Raw genomic sequence first — 19,153 nt, forward strand, 5'->3', positions numbered from 1 at the left:
CAACATAAATGCCAAGACTCGTTCTTAAAATCAGTGCGACAACAATACTTCTGTGACTTACCACACTGGCAGCTGCTTGAGACTTAAACCCTATTCTCATTTGTCTAGTATTACCAGGGGACCTCATGTGATTTAGAAGTTACCCCTCCAGGTTTATGTTTCACACGGCGTATTCACAAGGAATAAGTAAAGTCTGTATTTTACTCAAATATCATCTTTAGAAATTTGCTCTGGCTTCGCGCTTTTGATCTTTCTGTGATTGGTTCTCCAGGCTGTGTAGGGTGATGAGCCTTCTGCATCCAACAATGCAAAAATTGCTCAGGAATGGCTGGAAGAACGTAACAGAAAGCTCAACACATTGACTTGGCCTCCAAATACCTCAGATCCCAATCTGATCGAGCATTCGTGGGATGTGCCAGTACCCCAGAGGTACCTCTAAACCACTGTGGAGCCTTCTTGCATCAGACTTGTCGCTGACCTGTCAAGGTATGGACACAGGACCTCTGGGGGTGTCCCGTGGAGTCTGGCACTGGGGTGTCGGTGGAGGATTCTTTGAGACATGTCGGTTGTGAGGTGGGTTGATGCCTTGCACTCTTTGTCACGTTCTTCAGGGCGTTTCTGAGCATTTGTTTGTGGTGAGGCATGGTGCATGTTCTGCTGGAGGGGGGCACTGCCATCAAGGAGTGTTATTGCCATGAGGCGGTGGACTTGGTCCGCAGCGGCGTTTGGATGAGTGAAGTACTTCAAGTGGCATGAATCCACATGAATGCCAGGACCAAAGGTTTCCCAGCAGAGCATGACATTGTGACGAGATGGTGAGTATTGTTCATGTCATCTGTCAGTGGATTTAATGTTTTGGCTGATCGGTGTATAGCAGGTACTTTGCAGTGGAATTTTTACCTGACAAATTACGGACATGGCAGATTTGCTTGGGATTAAGATCACAGACAACATCTGCAGTTTTTATGGTGTTGTCTTTTTTTTTAACATAAGTTTCCAATCCACTGCCATAAGCATTGAGACGATAGCAACACATGAAGGATGATGGGAAAATACTCGAAAGAGTCAGAGCAGTCCATGTGGCCCTGTGGTGCAATTTTTCCTGCTTTAATGACAGGTGAAGACAGCATTTCTGATGAAAAACCTGCTTCAATAGGAATAGACTACAAGGCTGTTAGTGCACTGCTGTACTGAAGTACTTTGGACATGAAGTGAATCATAAAATCCAGATCTTTCTTGAAACACGGTAACAAATCTGCCCATAGGGTGAGGTAATTACACCTGTTTGAGTGCAGTTCAGCCTTTTTAATAATTCTACTGCAACAAGTGTCAGTTTAGCAAAACATAAGATTCATCACTCAGTTGCAGGAAATTAAGGAACAAAAAAGACATAGGTGAAGTAATCTCTTGACATATGTATGCCACTTGGTTTGAGGATTTCAGTGACAAATTGGTGGGTGAAAACCTCCAGTCTTACTTCTGAAACTGAGGAATTACATGATCCTTTATAAAGCAAGGAATTGTACACCCAGACAAAACTGCTGCAGACTAATGTAACAGCCCAAGATCCATGGATGTGGCATGGCAGCACAGAGAATGCCCAATGAGTGAAATTCCATACCATGTTTCTACACATATACACACGAGCAATTGAGTGTATGTTACTTTTGGGCCTTTGAAACAAATTTGGCAGATGATACTAGCACAGAGGTGTGCCTTACCATCAATGGTGTAAATAGCCTATCTGGCTATTTACACCATTGCTGGTTATGCACATCCATCCATCCATCCATTTTCATCTGCTTACAAACAGTTCTATTCTGCTGAAGTTAATGTATACAGTGTGCATTCAGCAAAAACAAAAATCATAAATCAGATAAATGTAAAAGTAATTAGCCAATGTTGAGTAACATAGGAATCAAACTCCTCTCTGTTGTGTGAAGGTCTTGTGTTTGACCCATTCATCAACCTTGTCTTCCGTCTTACATGGACATTGCTCCTCTGTATACTACATCACCTGACCTTCTGGCACTGAGTTTTTTTCTTGTAAATTTACCACTTCAATCTCAGAGAGCATCCACGATCGGCTAACACTAGCCCTATCCATGATCTCTTTGCCCTAACCCTAACCTCCTCTGTCCTTCAACCCTTCGATGATTAGCAGTCAATCACAGCTCGCAGCGGGATCCATAGTAAAGCATTGCAGGGATGGGTGTAAGAAGCCAAATAGTTGCAGTGTGACTGTTCTCAGCTTGACTGGTCAGGATTCATTCTTGTGGTTTTCACCTGTAAAACACTGTCATTCAAGTTCACATGCACTTGTGATTTGAGTTGTTAGATTGTTAAGCTTAGAAGGCAGTTGTTGTGTAGGTTAAACAGTTAGTAGGAGTGTAGGGAGGTCAGAGAGTGAATAAATGGTGGTGAGGACCAGTAAGATTAAAATGCATGGATTGAGCCTGTTAACACAGGAGTGAGTGGAGGAGTGCTGACTGTCATATACTCAAATATAAACTCTGTATTTAGTTTGTTGTGTTTGAATTAGGATTGTGTTCTGTCTCCGAATAGTGAACTATGAAATCTGCACATCCCTCATCACAAAGCCCCAATAATCCTCAACTTTGATTGAATATTAGAAATATTCAAGGTGACTCAACTTGATTTCTTACAAATTCCTCCTGATATATTGAGAGAGTTAAATTGCTGCTGTTGGCAGGTTCTCAGTGGAGCTTCAACCTCCCCTTGTCATGTACCACAGTGCTCCCACTTAATCTGCCACTATCTAAACCACACTCAGCACAGGCTTTGGAAATTGGCAAAATTGAATAGGGGATTGGTAATTCCCACACCGCATGTAACTTGTCACAATGATGTTCAATAGCTTCTCCTTATGAAAGGATCAAAGCAGGGCTGCTATCACTGCTCCTGAATGGACGAACTGCTCTCCCGGCTGATTCACACTAATCTTAATCGCCTTCATAAGTCAGTGACCCTGCTTTCTCCAGGGACCTGCTGCTTTTTGCTTTTTAACACGCAGGGTGAAAAGAAATGGCTTCTGAAGTTGTCAGAGTGGAGTATTTCTCTCTGGTTCATGCGGAAGTCTCTGTGCAAACTTGGAAGTCTCGGGCGGTGAGCATAATCCAACCTCCAAAAGCTAGTGTTTGGATGAGGGAGGCCCCTGGCTGTGTCAAAAACATAGTTTACAAGATGTAGGGAGAGAAAGACTGTCAGTCACATGCTTTCTGGCCTTAAGGAATCAAACCATGGATGATTTCAGGGTCAGTGGAAACTGAGAGAAATAGAGAGAACCAGAGTTTTGAAGATGTAGAGAGGCAAAGAAGGGGAAAAAAGAGAGACACTGGACATGTGTGAGTGTATGTGTGGTCTGTCAGCTAAAAGCAGCAATGTCAGCTCAGTTGTTGAGGACATTTTGCAAATCTGAACGCTTGCATTGTCATTCTGCTTCTGGGCTCTGCTTGTTATTGGGTGAATCTTCACCAAAAAAAGGTCAAAATGTTTTATTTTTTTCCACCGCCACTCTTCAAGGGCCTGCAGCTCCAACTATTTTTGGAGTACAGCTTTGTCTTGGCCAGTGCCCAAAAGAAAAGGTGACCTTCCAATAAGAACAAACTGGATGATGAGGTGGCATCATGTCAGAGTGGTGAAGACGAGGCAATTTGGTAACTTTAATCAGATTTAAATCAAAGCAGCAGCCACAAGGCCTGCTGAAGTGTCCTCGAGCAAGATGCTGTTATCCAAAACTGCTCACTGACTGTAAACTAAATGCCTTAGTTATACAAGCCACTGTGAATGAATTAACGTCATGCCTCTGTGTGTTTTTTATTGTGCATCTTGTTGGCTGATAATAAATTGGAATGGATACCACTGTGCAACCACAAGAGAAACATGCAAGAAACATGTTATTCTGCTGCCTCACAAACATTTGCAAGCCTTTGATCACAGCTGAGGTATTCAAATCCTCCATGTGGAGGCTTTTGTGAGCAATTGGACTGATACTTGAATTACAGTGATTAACATGTCACTTTTCAGCTGTTCCTTAACGTTATACTAAGACAGAATCCGTCGTTTTTGGTCCTCTGAAAGAAAAAGTTTGTCTGTTTTCAATAGGGCTGACGCGATAACCACAGTATTGCAATACTACACAATCGACAAGCCAATGGCAGGGGAAGGTATGCAACCGCCACCACCGGTATGTTCACGTTTTTACTTTTACTAATTTCATGGGAGCACTACGTACTTACACTATTCTACAAATGCCAGCAGTGAGGCGCTGAGCAACTATTCTGTGCTGAGTGCTGCACATTTGCCTTTTTTTGTGCTCACTTAGTTAGACTTCGGGTGAAACGCTGCCATGTCATGTTTTACCCAGTGGTCCAATTACAGTTTGATTATTTGATTACAGTCCAATTATAGTGCCACAAAAAGCGGTTGTTTTTTACCAGGAAACTGCTGTGTTTCCTGCCGGGATTGTTCCTCCAATATCTGGTAATTTAAGCCAAAACATGATCTTTTCCTTACCATGACCAAGTGATTTTTGTGCCTAACTATAATTACAAGTTAACCATAGCAAGTTTCAACATATCCGCTACATATCTAAAACACTCTAGCTGCTCGTCAATGTCGCTTTTTACCCAGCTGTCCAATTACAGTGGAGGAGGGGCGGGACAAATAGCCTATCGCAAAGACCAACCGTCACATCTCTTAACAATATAACATCAATGGAGGAGGAATTATAACTGAACCCACACAGACTGGCAGGTCCGTCCTCTCTACCTATGTTCTTCAGCCTTCCATTCATCTAGAGTATGTACTCTACCTTGTGCTGTTTTATTTTCATGGATATTCTGTATCATAGCAACCAGACGCAACCATCTCAGCCGAAAAAATGCCGCACCCCCTATTGCGCCTCATTGTCCTTGGACCATCTTATGCAAAAATAAAGTAATTTATTTCCTCAGTGAAGCAAAGAAAATTGTGCCATCTGTAAACATTGGTTGGTTCAGTGTGTTTTATTATTAGTATTATTATTATTATTATTATAAATCACACATTTTAGGAGGGAAGAGAAAGATGATAATCTCCTTCTCATTAGTAATGAGTGAGCAAACACAGAGAGGTTTTGATGTTTTTGTTATTTCTCGAGTGATGTGTTTGAAGCTCTTTGGAGCATGGATGTTTTTATGAAGCCGTGGCAGTGCTGCTTACTGTGTGTCAGTGGTCCAGGTCAGTGTGTGGAGATTTATAGTAGTAAAACCTAGTTCTGCCAACATCAGCACACAAAAGATCAAGTGTGTGTGTGTGTGTGTGTGTGTGTGTGTGTGTCATCCTCGCTGTAGTTTGGGTGGATATCAGAGCAAATGCTGCTGAGAAGCAAAGTCGACAGCTGGCCAGCCCTTTCAAAGCTATTCTGTCTGAACACTTGTGTTTATTCACTGGTATACATTTACCAGCTCAGCTACCAGCTAGCTTTTATCGTCTAGAGGTGGAGGGGATGTTGGATGGAGTGTCTCAGAGGCAAGACACCTGCTAAGCAGCAGACCACTGTTTAAGACAAGCAAACAAACAACAGAAGTGGTTGTAATTTAGCAAGTCATTGTTGTATTTCCAACATCTTTTTAGTCACCAAACATTGGTGTTTTTTAGTGAACCATTGCTATTTTTCCCCCAGTGATAGTGCAACGACAAGCAGTTCTTTTTTTACGAAGACATTGCTGCATTTCCTGCTGGGATTGTCCCCCCAATATCTGGTATTTTAAGCTGAAACAGGATATTTTCCCTACCATAACCAAGAGGTTTTAGTGCCCAAATATAACCATAGCAAGTTTCAACATATTGGCTACATAATAGCCTAAAAATGTAATATATCTGTGGTTTGCAGAAATGTACAATGCCAACTTTTTTCTGCCGACGGGGTTGCATTTATTCATCTTCACTGCTTTACTATAAGGCTCTTCCATCCATGAAGTAGTATCAGGTATAATAATCAGATTGATTCATGCTAATACAAATTAAGTAGAAAAGGTTTAGTCTTTTAAGTAAAATTTGCCAAACTCATATTGTTATTCTGTTCCTTTGGTTTGATATGGATTTGACAGGAATGTACTGGTTTGTGATACATGCCACGGGCTACATGTCCTGAGCAGCTGAGTAGGAAAACAAAGGCTATTTTTTCACAGTGAGCATAACGCAGGAGAATCGAGGCCGTCACACTGGTGTAAAGATTGTTACTAATACTCTGAATTTCATTCTAGAGCACTGAGGCACTTCCTTTTCAGTCAGCATTGTTGCTCCTCCATGACGCTGAAGATCTGAATCAGGACTTTACAGTTAAGGAAAAGCTAATTGGGGTTTGTAAGGTGGATGGGATGGCAGGGTGAGAGTCACAGGGCTGCACAATTAATCACAAACTTTTGATTGATAAAGATGTTGAAATTTAAAAAAACAAACAAACAAAAAAAACCAGTAGTAACGTGTCAGCTAAAGTGGAACAATTCGTACGTCTTTGCTTGAATTGTGCAGCCCTGTTGACTCGGGACAGTGGAGCATGATGAGACAGGGGATGGGTTGCACTGTAAGTCCAGTGTGCAGACTTTACCTGAAGGGTCAGCACTATGTTCTCTGGCTGAGGGAGGCCAGATCAGATCAGAGCAGATCAGGTGAAGAGGGCATGCAGAAGGCAACGCAGCGTCAAAGAAAGAGCAAAGCCACAAAACAAAAAAAACATGTGGATGAAATAGAACAACAAAAAAAGAGAAATCAAAGGAGTCAGAACTGGCATGCATATCCACATAGCTGCATATTGTAACGCTGCACACAGATAGCAAAGTCTCCCGTAATTGAAAGGAAGGTACAAAGTGAACTTTTTGATCTCAGGGACTGTCAAAAAGCTAAAAAAAAAGTCTTTGATTATCAGAGTTGTTCCTCATAAAAACTCAAATGATGTATCCCTCTCTAAATTCACAGGTTGTGCCAGAAGCAATTACCGTTTTTTTTTTTCTGTGGTGCCAGTAAAAAGATGGCCTGGCCTTGGCTTGTAAAAGCTATTAACACCTGAGCAGTCAGGGTCTACAGAGTATCTCAGACGTACATTTCTTCTGGAATTTATATTGTAAGTTGCTGCATTCAATTAGAGAAACATAATGCACTAGAGTAAAGAAAGCAAACCAGTCAGTTTAATACACACACACACACACACACACACACACATCTTACCTTTTGGTATTCCGTCTGAATGGCTCCAAACTTGTCCTTCGCCAATTTGACAATAAGTTCTGCAACGACACAGAGAAAACAAACACAACTTGAAAAGATCTGGGTTTTTTCTTAAAGCAACCATAGTTGTGTTGATACATTTAGTATCTATTCAAACAGTGTTTAACAAATATCAGACTTCAGATTTCTTTATTGGCATAGCTTTTGTTGTATGATGTTGTGTGCAGTTTTTAGGATTCTAACCACTAGTGCAGTGGTTCTCAACCTTTGTTGGGCCAGTGCCCTCCTATCTATCATCCAAGAATTGTCTTCCAAGATTAGTAATGTTGATTATTATTCTTTTTTTTTTTTTAAAGATATTTTTTGCCTGTAATTGACAGGATAGTGAAGTGTGAAGGGGGGAGAGAGAGAGGGAGAGACATGGCTGGAGATGAACCTGAGCCGCTGTGACAACAGCCTTGTACATGGGGCACTTGCCCTACTACTAAGCCACTGATGCCCCATGTCGATTATTATTCTGTGTTATGTCACCAAAAAGCATGTCATTGAATGCTAAATAACTGATTTGATTGAAATGGACACAGTTGTAATAACATTATCATTAATTTTCCGGGGAGCAAAAAAGCCATATGAATAGAAATTTTATTTATGAGTGTTAAAAAAATGCAGCTATTAGCAATTTGACTTTCACTCTAATTAGGCTCATTATTGATTACAAACAGCAGCCAATCAGAAAGCAGTAATTGGGTGCATCAAAGGAAAAATAAAAAATTCAGGTGATGGGTGACAATTAAGTCTAACGATGACATTGTGAAAATGTGCAGGTTCGACTAAACAGGCATCAAAAGCAGACACACACAATCATTCCTAAGGAACACCAATGCTGCCTTTATAAAAATATTGCTTCCAGCACCCCCCAAAATTCTGTAAATGTCCCCGAGGGGGGCTGTTGCCAGCTCCCCACCCCCTGCTGAGAAGCGCTACATTAGCGCGTCACTGAAATCAGTCAGTCTTGCAGATTATTATTTTGAAAATGTAAGAAACACTTTACACCTCAGTTACACTTACACCTCAGTAAGTGTTATTTTTCTCAAAGTTTCTGACTTTATTTTACCAGTCAAGTTAGGGTAATTTTAAGCTGTTATATCACAAGCTTGGTATGAAAACTTTCTTCAGCCAGAGGCAGAAAAGTGCAGAATGAAGTTAATGTGAGAAATTATTGCTGTCAAGCTGAAGCAGCAAGTTGTCATCTCTGACAAGATGGTGTCAGGAAATCCAGAGCCAAATTCTGACACTGCAGTGTCCCTTCATCCCCATCTCTCCCCTCTGGGTTTAGACCGGGGAAGTCTGACAGGACGAGGAACTCTTATTTTATTTATTTCTGGCATGACATCATGTTAGGATCCTGCTGATGTGATTGATAGGCTGGTGACTTCTGGATCTCAGAAGAACTCATAGTGAATCTGGGATTGTGGATGTAAAAGTCCTTAACATGCTTCCTGTTATCTGTTTCAGATAGTCATGAAACTTAGAAATTTGGAAGATCAACTAGCCCCAAATAGTACTGAATAACAATAGATTAAATTCCAGTTGCCTTTAAAAGTATGAACAGCAGTAACATTGTAAGTTTAAATCTATAGAAAGTCCCTCAGACTTGCATGTTTGGACTTGTAAGAAATCACTATGAGAGCAGTAAAATTAGGAGTTTCCTGTCAATAACCTTTGAATAACGATAACGAACACATTTGGGTTGCGGTGCAGTGCCGATGGATGGGGTACCTGGTAAACATCTCAGTTAAATAATAGCCAGCTAGCAACTGTACTTTTTCTTGGTCAGCCAAACTGGGTCAGATCCTGTCCACCTGTGTTTCTTTGGTGGTCCAGAGGCAGCGCTTGATGTATTTGCATTGCTTCTGCTGCCAGGCTGATGGTGTTTGTCTCTTTCAAAGAACTTATATATTTTTGACTTGGTTTTTTGTCAGACATTGTTCGGTTCTTGGAAGTGCATTTTGCCGCAACATTGCATGCCACAGCTGAGCAAATAATAAGCAGCCTCCGAACGATAAACAGTCCAAACTTTTTTTTCTTCTTTCCCAGAAATAACACAGCATTCAGAAACACGATACTTGAACTATGATTAAGGAACATTATATTAACCTTGAATGTCAATTTTATTTCTTAATATACAAATACATTTATTTTAAAAAATGAATGAATGAAATCCAAAGCTACAGCCATGGAAACACTGGGGGGACTAAATCTGGGTCAGGGGTCTTTAAAAAAGAAAGAAACAATCAAAACTTGAGAACTCATTTCCTATTTTATTAATCATCATAAACAAGTATAACTATGCAGCATACTGTATGAATATGCAGTGAATTAAAGATACCACTGTCTTCATAAATACACATGCAACACAGCATAAGTGACTGATAAGTTAACACTCATTTTACATTCTAGTTTTCCACTTTTTATTACATTTGAAAGTAATGAAATAGAGAGACAGCACAGTGTTTAAACTGAATGTACCTAGGGCATACTAGAAGCAGTAGTCAATTTGTTCAGTTTATTATGATTAGGATTACATTGCTCATGATTATTTCAGACAGCAGTGAGTTGTTGCTTTTTGTAGGATAGCAATTTTTTGAGGTATGTTATATATCTTTTTTAATCAATATACTGGGGGGTGGCGGGTTAGTATGAGCATATTTGAATATCGTCGGGGACTTGTCTCCTCCCAATATATATTATAAATACTTCCTTAACGAAATCAGTAATAGCTCGTCGGTCAGTTGGTCGTCAGATAGATGTAATGACAGGGGAATCACTGAACTATAGTTGTTCATAAAGGGTTGCATCAAAACGTCAAAACAACCCAAACAAATCTATGTCCTTTCATATACTGTGCGTCTCTGTTCTTTTTTTCACATCGACACCTGGCGCAGCACTGCCTGTGACTCATCATATAATGATGACAGAGACAGCAAGTCTTCTCAGAGGCAATCGGTTTCCAAAAATAAGATGCAAAAGACACAGGGGCTTTATTTTCTCCTTCTGCAATGCAGTGTTCCCTTTTTTTGTCTGAAGGAAGAATATATCCTACAGATAAACTGTTGACAATAATTGTTTTAATTCATCGCAGAGCAGACTTATGATCCCTGCCTATTATTCAAAGCATGAGATTTGTATTAACAGGGGGCTGCTCCAGGCTTATACTTCACCTAGTTATTATGGCTGTTTAGGAAGAGAGGAGCTTATCTTTTAAAGCGGTTTTGTCTAATTGCCTTTATTTAAGCATTTATTAATGCAGGATTATTGGACTGAGAGGGCGTTTTATTTCTCAGTCTTCCTCACACTTGTGTAGCGCCACACCTGACCTGCCTGGTACAACCTCAGGAGTGTACTAGTTGTTATAGAGCTAGAGCAGGTGTGGCTCAGGTGCCTTGCTTGAGGGCAGAGACAGTTGTTACAGTAAGCAAACAGCTGAGAGTTGTGATGTTGCTGCCAGAATTTCCCACCAAGTTCAGAAAACACAAATCAAGCTTATAGGTCAACCTGCCATCGCAGCTTTCCAGCCTCTAGGTCAGTTCCTCCTCCCCAGGATGGCTGTTGTCAGTCACTATTGTGTGTTTAGGGGTAAAGTGTAAAACGATCCAAGCTTTTAGAGAAAAATACAGTACAGCGAGCCGAGCCCAGCTATCGCCTTTTCTTGTTGCAGTGGCCCTTTGTGTGCGTTTCAAAGAAGCCCCTGACCTTGTAGTGAAGGTGTTTTTAAATTCCCTTTGTTCCCACAGGATACAAACTGTAACGATGGTAAACAAGATCTCTACAACTGCACGGTAAGCCTTCAGGCCCAAACATAGCAGCAATATGTCAAAATATGAGAAATGCTGCTTCAGATTGGTGCTGACCTCACTGAAAGGCAGATGTTTTGTGGAAGATATCAGCTCTAAAAGAGGAGAATTGAAGCACAGAGAGACAGGTCGATAGCAAATTACTGTTTGGCACTTTTTGGAAACATAGCCCAGCATCTATAAACGGCTGAAAATGCATTCTCGTGCCATTTTAAAAAGACCCTCTCAGCCTGAACCCTGTCTCCTCTGAATTAAATACATATTGTAACTGCTAATTATTCTATCACCAGAATGTCAGGAAAAAGCTACCCAAAAGTATTTATTTTCTTCGTAGGAGAGAAAAAAAGCAGCATTCCACACATAGGTGAAGCTAGAATTTGTGGATAGTTTTATTTTGGCATCACTGGGCAAAAATCCCAAACTTTGAGCACATTTTAAACAGACTGAGAGAAAGCTAGACTATTGCACCTGTTCTTGGCTCTGTTTTCAGGCTTTAGAAAATCTAGTCTGTGACATGAGACTTTGGCATATCAGAGGTCATTTCATATACATTCTACATTCTACAAATGCAGATGTGCATGCATGTCCCTTTGTTGAAAGCCTGATTAAATGGTGGAGAATTCTGCAAAGAAAGTTGCTATTCCAGCATTGTCAACAACTGCCTACACTGCACAGCAACCTGAAAAAGGAAATGGACTTATCAAAAAGAGTGTCTGACAGTACACAAAATAAAACACAAGATTGCGAATTGCTTACCCCTCTGCTAACCGGAGTCAAAGGCTAACGGCTGCAGCTTTGTGTTCATGTTTATGCAGCTAACGTAATCAAAGTTTGTCTTCTGCCTTACTCCCTACACTACAGACCACTTTGGAGGAAAGCAGGCAGCAGCTCTCGAGAGCTGCTGCCTTGCCAAATCGGCAAACTTTCTGTTGCTGCCTTTACACAGGCTGGAAACAGCGCTGCCACTGCCACCAGCCCGCTGTGACACCTGGCGCTGAGGGTTAGCGCTGGCCATATTCAAGCCACTATGTAGCCACTGACCAAAGGCCTGCTTTTCTTCCAGGGAAGCAGTCCACAGTGGCAGGGATTTAGGCGGAAGGACTGTGGGGTTACACTGGGTTATTGTATTTAGTATGTAGCTATGGCCGTCATCATCTGGTGGGAGGGCTTTCGACAGAAAGGGGAGAGCTGTAGGAAGAGGATTTATTTTAAAATTGTGATGTTTTTTGCCTTTTCCAGATTTCTGTGTTCCCCTACTTGAAACACTTAACTTTCAACGTTGTTGCAGATTCATTTTCTGATTGATAAATTGGTTTTAATTTATGTCTAGCTAAATTAGATTACACTTTGGATGGTAACTGCAAACTTGATTATGCTACTGCAGTCTTCATATACCACAATGAGACGTCATGGGGATCAGGCTGTAGTGGATGGCGTACAAAGCACGTGACTTTGGCTGTGGACTCTGGTTTTCTTTAAATCTTCAATATTTAACTATTCATTACTCATTAGTTGAATTATCATTCATTCATAATGAATAGTAGCAACCAAAACGTAATCTCGGCAGCAGTATGTTTTCTCCACAACATGTTCATCAATGCAAATTAGTTTTACATTAACCAAATTGACAGGAGACACTGTTACAAACCCAGAACAACTAGAGCAGACGCACTCAGATGAAAAGGGAACAAGAAGGCTGCTACAATCAGAGTGTGTGTGTGTGTGTGTGTGTGTGTGTGTGTGTGTGTGTGTGATAGTCAATCAATTCAATTTTATTTATAAAGCCCAATTTCACAAATCACAATTTGCCTCACAAGGCTTTACAGCATATGACATCCCTCTGTGAGAATGACTAAATGCTCTGACACAACCAAAGAAACTGAAAAAATCAACAGGTTTAACTCAACTGAGGACGGTTTGTTCTGCCTTTTGAGAGATGTTCAGACGACCAGAACTCCGATGTTTGAGAAAATGAATGAATGAACTTGTCACTGCTGGAAGCATGAAGAACAAAAGCAGCAGCGGAGGATGGAGGGATGTAAAGGAGAGGAGGGAGAAAGAAAGGACAGAGAAAGATCAAAGACAGAGGGATAAGAGAGGAGAAAAAGATGAGAGGTGAAAGAGAGAAAAGCAGCAAGGAGAGAGGGCTGGATTGAATCCAGCTTCTGTTTCTAGTGAGAGGCGTCTAATCCCTCTCCATGAACGAAAAGCTCACTTGCTGCTAGTTTCCACCCACGTTAACTCTCTCCTCCCCACCCTCTGCTGGCGCCTGTCATGTTAAAGGGACATTAAATGTATTTGTCAGGATGAGGTGGCCTTTAACTCTCTAAACTAACCTGTTGTTTGTCATGTTGACACTATCTTTTGTGTCCACTGATCCTCTCTTTGAAACTGCTCTCTCAGCAAAATGTATTTACAGTATTGCAAATGTTAATGCAAATGTGTGAGTGAGTTAATGTAAATGTAAATGCACAGCAGAGGCCAGCTCCAGTAGCTTCTCAGCTCTGAACCAAATCGCGGTAGAGGTTTTACAGCTGATTTAATGAAGCTTTGCAGGGAGCTCAAGATAAAGCAGAACCTGGCAAGATGAATTTTTCATCAGTTTCACTAAAAAGGGAGTCGCCCGCCCTGAGGAATGCAGCCATTCTCTATCATAGTTCGGTGTCAGAATAGCAGATAAGAGGCTACATTGATGGCCATGAACAGCGGGGTTTCCCAAGATACTGAAGGCTTTCATGGACCCACAGACTGTATAAGAGAAGTGGACATAGCTCTGAAGGAGAAGACAATACCTAAGTGCCTTAATCCTGCTTTCTTCCTAATGGCCAGCAGGGGGCGACTTCAGTAGTGGCAAAAATAATTTGATTGGATAGAAGTCTATGAAAAAAATGACTATTTCTCACTCGATTTGTTACCTCCTTCACTAATTTTAAGCCCTATTCAATATATTATGATGGTCATTTTGTATATCATGGTCGCATTTAGAGTAAAAATACAGTTGGCGATTTTAGAGGGGGGCGAGAGGGGGAGCCAACCCTGTTAGCAAAATGACCAAACGACGTCCTCCTTATTAACCTGCAATCCCTCTCCATCCTCTGGGTCTGCACCCAGGCACCATCCTATCCAAACCCAGACTTACAGCCAAAACATTTTTGAGCGTTACTCAATTTTGACAAAGCATTTCTGTTGTTCAAACTGCCTTCTGAAGATAGATGATAAAGCAGGATATGTTTTAGGGCGTGGCTACCGTATGATTGAAAAGTCGCTATTATGGCGACCTGTCAATCAGCATAGGGTCATAGCAATGCGTATTCATCGCACTATGTACATTTTAAGAACTGACAACTTGTTTTTGGGTGTTGTCCCTGTTTTTGTCTTAGTTTGTCAGTTTCTGAAAGCTAATTGTAATACCTTGGTTGTCTAAAAATTTCCTTTTAATTATTTGGTTGTACTAAACGACAGTGTAATGGAGTCTGCTGTTCATTTTTTTTGCTGAGTAGTTTTAGCCAAAATTGGCATCCCAATTAATACCACAGTAAACACAAATTATGGATGTACCTTGCTAACCAAGCTAGCAGTTTGTTAGCAGTGTCACCAGGTGTGGTCAGACTGCCGATATATGTGGGCGTACATCGTGTCTTTGAGCTCTCAAACCTGCTTTATGGTAGGGTGCTTGACACATTTGAAGAGTGTCGCTCGCTAATAATTAAAGAGAAGTGCAGCATTTTCAACTTAGAGAGCCACTGCAGTTTTTTATGCTATCAGTCTGTTATTGTGGCATTAAGTGAAGTGTAATCTGCTTCACTCTGCTAGAATCACAGAAATATCCCACTGTATGTGTGTTTTTAACTTAATAACTGTATATCCATAAAATAATCAGTCCCCAGTCTGTCTATGAGTGGCAGATCAGTAAATATCTGCTGATAGTCAGCCTAGTGAAGGCAGTTTGACAAGCCCAGCTTGACCAGCTACTGTCCTCACAGCACCGCAGGAACTGCTGCAGACAGAGATGCTGAATAAAGGACAGAGTCGGCGTGGACTGAAAACTTCTTTCTCTATGGCAATGGTAGTAACACCACCAATGACATAACGCAGCAAAATATGATGTCCGCAACATAACAAGATTCTTCTGGTGCACAACATGAAGAAAGTGTTGCACGACACTCATCAAAAGTCACCTCTGGCTCCAAAAAATGATGATGTCAAGATGTCGACAGCAACTCGAGGAGTCCACAAACCACTTAGGTGATGTCACAGAGGCTATGTCCACCTCTTTCTTACAGTCTATGACAGGCCCAGCATTTTATTCTACACAAGGTGGCTTCATTAGTTGTGCAACTTGTTTCAAACTACAGTTTAATATTTGGCTTTGTAGTATCGCTTCAAAGTTGGTTTGGTTGTTTTTCTCTGCCCAGTTGTTAACCAGAGCTCGTAAATAGAATATGAGCCCAGCCAACATGTTTATTGAACAGTCTTGTGTGATTCTGTGCGGTTTTGACAGCAGGGAGTCAAAGCAAATCAGTTTCCAGCCCATGTAACCTTATCTTAGCATTTGCATGGATTTGTCTGCACTCTTTCCCTTCATTTATCGTCTGTGGTGTTCACATAAACACACAAAAAAATAGCTTAATATGATCGGCCCAGACTGCACTTTGCCCCTAATTGATTTTTTTATGCTTGGCTTTCCTGCTGTCTGCCAGATAACAACATCCTTTTCTTTGTACTCATAAAATATGTATTTTTCCCCCTGTAGTTTGTTCAAAATATGCAAACACATAGCTCACACACTGACACCTGCAATAAGCCGGGAGCATCAATTTGAGTTTTCCAGTTCAAATCGATTCAAAGCAGAGGCGTGTATATTCATTTAAACATCACAGATACTGTTTATAATGCTGGTCCTGGTTTTGAAAGGCTGAATGTGTGAATAAAAAAGACATAAAAAATATTTTAATCCTATGCTTAAATGTAAATTATAAATTGAGTTCTGGTCAGCTTGAATTCATTTTGGTTGTAATTGATTCCAGTGGGATCCAGTTTTCATGTTGGCTACAAGAATCAAAACTTCAACAGAAACTTCTTGAGCTATGCTGTCCTTTTTTCTCCAACAAATTTTTTGTCACCAAAATGTGTCTAACTGCACTGCTTTCATCTTAATCCTTAGACATCCTTGCATCTGCCTTTCAAGTCATTATCACTGTATCATGGAAGCTACACCATAATTTGCCATATAACTATAATCTTTTTAAAACTCCAGGAACTGTGAAAACACACACACATTTACAGCTAAAAGGATTAGTAGAGGAACCGATTAATTAAATGTAAGACATTTAATTGGCAATTCTTGTAATCAGTTAATTTTGCAAAGTATTTTTGAAGCAAAACACTGAACACAGTTCCAATGTAGCAAAAGTTAGAAAGAGATATTCAATTGTATTTTAAACATCTTGTGACTGGCCTATTTCACTATGTCCTGACATTTCTAGACCAAATGATTAACTGAATATTTTGCCTTTTATTCCATTAATTAATCAATGATTAATACAATTCTTATTTGCAGCCCTACAAAGATTAAAAACACAACTGAAATAGGAGCTTGTAAAAGAAATCAACAGGTGCCATGTACTGTATTTGCGTACAATCCAACACTTACACTGACTGTATACTGCACCATAAGGTCTTGTATTTCATTTCATAATTAAAGAGATACAAGAGGAAAACCATGGCAGCCAACAAACTGCGATGTGAGTGGTAATCCTCCCAGCAGCCCCTCTGGGTGTCCATGGAGAAAAAGGCGATTAGTGCCATGGATTAAATGATTTGACAGAAGTGTTCAAGCCTACGCCTTCAGTGACTGAATACAATAAACACACACGTCCATCTATGCATTGATTGTCTGTAAGGATTTGCATATAGCCTATAGCATATGCACAATGGCATTAACGCGACAATCTACACTACATCTACATCTACACCACAGTAGGAAATGGCAGGTTTGCATGATTACTACTCAACATGTAAACTTTTTAGACTGCATCAAGATTGATCAGATGGAGACGCTTTGTACAGTACCTTTAGTTATTTGACGCCGTCATCCAGAGCAATGTGTCTATACATGGTTTTATGTTTGCTTATCTTTGTGTAGCTTTATATCTAAATTTTTGTCCTTCTTTCATGTTGTTCTCTGCACTGTGCACAAGTATATTCAGAGTGACTGAGAACCAGAGTCAAATTCTTTGTTTATGTCGACCAGAGTTTTCCATAATGTAGGAAGGATGGGACCACTAAAAATCTGGCACCAAAACCAAAAGTCATAACTGAGTTTCAGGAATTCTGTCATGCTGTTTAGGTATACAGGTTATTGGCAGACTATGTCAATATAGATAGTTAAGGAACTGCATACTGATATACTTTGTTTTCTTATTTTACAGTTAAATTTACTAATTATCTGATGTACACAGATGAATACCGGTTCGGGCAACATTTTTAGTTCCACAACAATCCTGTTTAATTTATTATGTGTGTCTATTTTCATCTTAGGCAATTCACTGCTCTCCAAATAGGCTGGTTGTCCTTTTCCTTAAAAAGACAAATAACAGCTTTAAATTTAAGAGTTCACTGATTGAAAGGAACAAAGTCTTTACTGGGAACAGGCCCTCTCAAATTTAGGGGAGACTCATGGGTACCCATAGAACACTTCTTCAATCAGATATCTTGAGATGAGAGTTTAAGGGGCCCTTTAAAAACATTGCCACGCTAGTTCTTGCCTTGCCAAAATTTAGCCTGACTTGAGTGTTTTTAGCCCTTCACTGTTCTTCAAATAGGCTGGTTGTGCTTCTAAAAGACAAATACACAGCTTTAATTTTAAGGAGGACATTGATTGTAAGGAACAAAACATTTACTAGGAACAGGCTTTCTCAAGTTTAGGGGAGACTCGTGGGTACCCATAGAACTTATTTTCATTTGGATATCTTGAGCTGAGAAGCCCCCTCCTGACAAGCTATGCTGACGTGGCTGGGCGCAATGGATGCCTTAGGAGTGCATCACAGCCTCTTGAAGACTCCCAATTATTTTTGTCATAGGAGGCCTGCAATTGTATTAGGCTAACCATGGTCCCCCCATGGGAAAAACAACATGAGCAGTCACAAATAGACTTCTAAAACTGATAAAAACACTTTAGATCAAAGAGTTAGTAATCAATATGACGACTGACAGAGTACATTACAGTATTTGTATAGTTTTTCATAATCAGTCTGACGAATGTATGTTAAGATTTTGAGGTGCAGCACTCAGCCATACAACCATAAAAAAGAATCCATTATACAACATTTATGTGTTTAAATAAAAGTTTTGTAATTTCACTGACATTTTCTCCCATAATGCTTTCTATGAAAATAATTTTCCATATATAAGAATAGATTTCCACTGAGGAAAGAACATATTTTTTGTACATCTACATTAATAGCTGGCATGAGGTCAAGTATGATGATGTTTCTGCTGTTCAATGATGGTTATGTTTTTGAATCTTTCCATTATTTGATGAAATTATTTTACAACTCAGCAGTTGGGGGTTTTTTCCCTCATGACAGACGTTTTTACAGAGTGGGATGGGAACAAAGATCTGTCTGTTATGAGATGGTCTGTGTAACCAATAGGACATCCTGTGGTTGTTATTGAAGCAGAGCTGTTGAAATGACTGACCTTTGTAAAGGCTGCGCTGAGGCTCAAACTGCATAAACTATTCAGGAATATCATGTAACATAGCATCTATGAAGAGCCAATAACCTCGTCTCTGTGGGAGAGTAAAGCCTTTTTCAAATGAATGTCACACAGAACAGGTCCAATTGACAATGAAGCTGCCCAGAGGAGGGCGAGACCACTACCACTACTGTCCTGAACAGAAATACATTTGTACCACAGTAAGGTTTCAACCTTTCACTGTCAGTCACTGAGAGACTGACATATACTGTTCTCTGTCTCTTATATTTTAAATCAGCAATATTGTAGTCTCGCTCACCAGACCTTTCTCAAGAAAAGAAAGGTCTGGCTGGGCCGACTCTCACTTTAAG

The 19,153-nt window shown here is 40.3% G+C and overlaps 1 protein-coding gene and 1 long non-coding RNA gene across 12 annotated transcripts in view; one reads left to right on the forward strand and one right to left on the reverse strand.

Annotated features, from left to right (window-relative positions):
• Nucleotides 1-19,153, reverse strand: part of prom1a (prominin 1a) — a 108,931-nt gene that overhangs the window by 60,911 nt on the left and 28,867 nt on the right. For all 11 annotated transcript variants that reach the window (XR_007449988.1, XR_007449986.1, XR_007449987.1 and 8 more), the window contains exon 2: nucleotides 7,231-7,289. Coding sequence is in view for 2 of the 11 variants with exons in the window: in XM_049585114.1 (XP_049441071.1) it covers nucleotides 7,231-7,289 (59 nt within the window). In the remaining 9 variants the exon portion in view is untranslated. The remainder of the gene's footprint in view (nucleotides 1-7,230; nucleotides 7,290-19,153) is intronic.
• LOC125894056 (uncharacterized) overlaps nucleotides 1-19,153 on the forward strand; it is a 92,885-nt gene that overhangs the window by 43,069 nt on the left and 30,663 nt on the right. The gene's annotated exons all lie outside the window — the stretch shown is intronic.

This window comes from Epinephelus fuscoguttatus, linkage group LG9 (genome assembly GCF_011397635.1).
Source record: "Epinephelus fuscoguttatus linkage group LG9, E.fuscoguttatus.final_Chr_v1".
Taxonomy (NCBI): Eukaryota; Metazoa; Chordata; class Actinopteri; order Perciformes; family Serranidae; genus Epinephelus; species Epinephelus fuscoguttatus.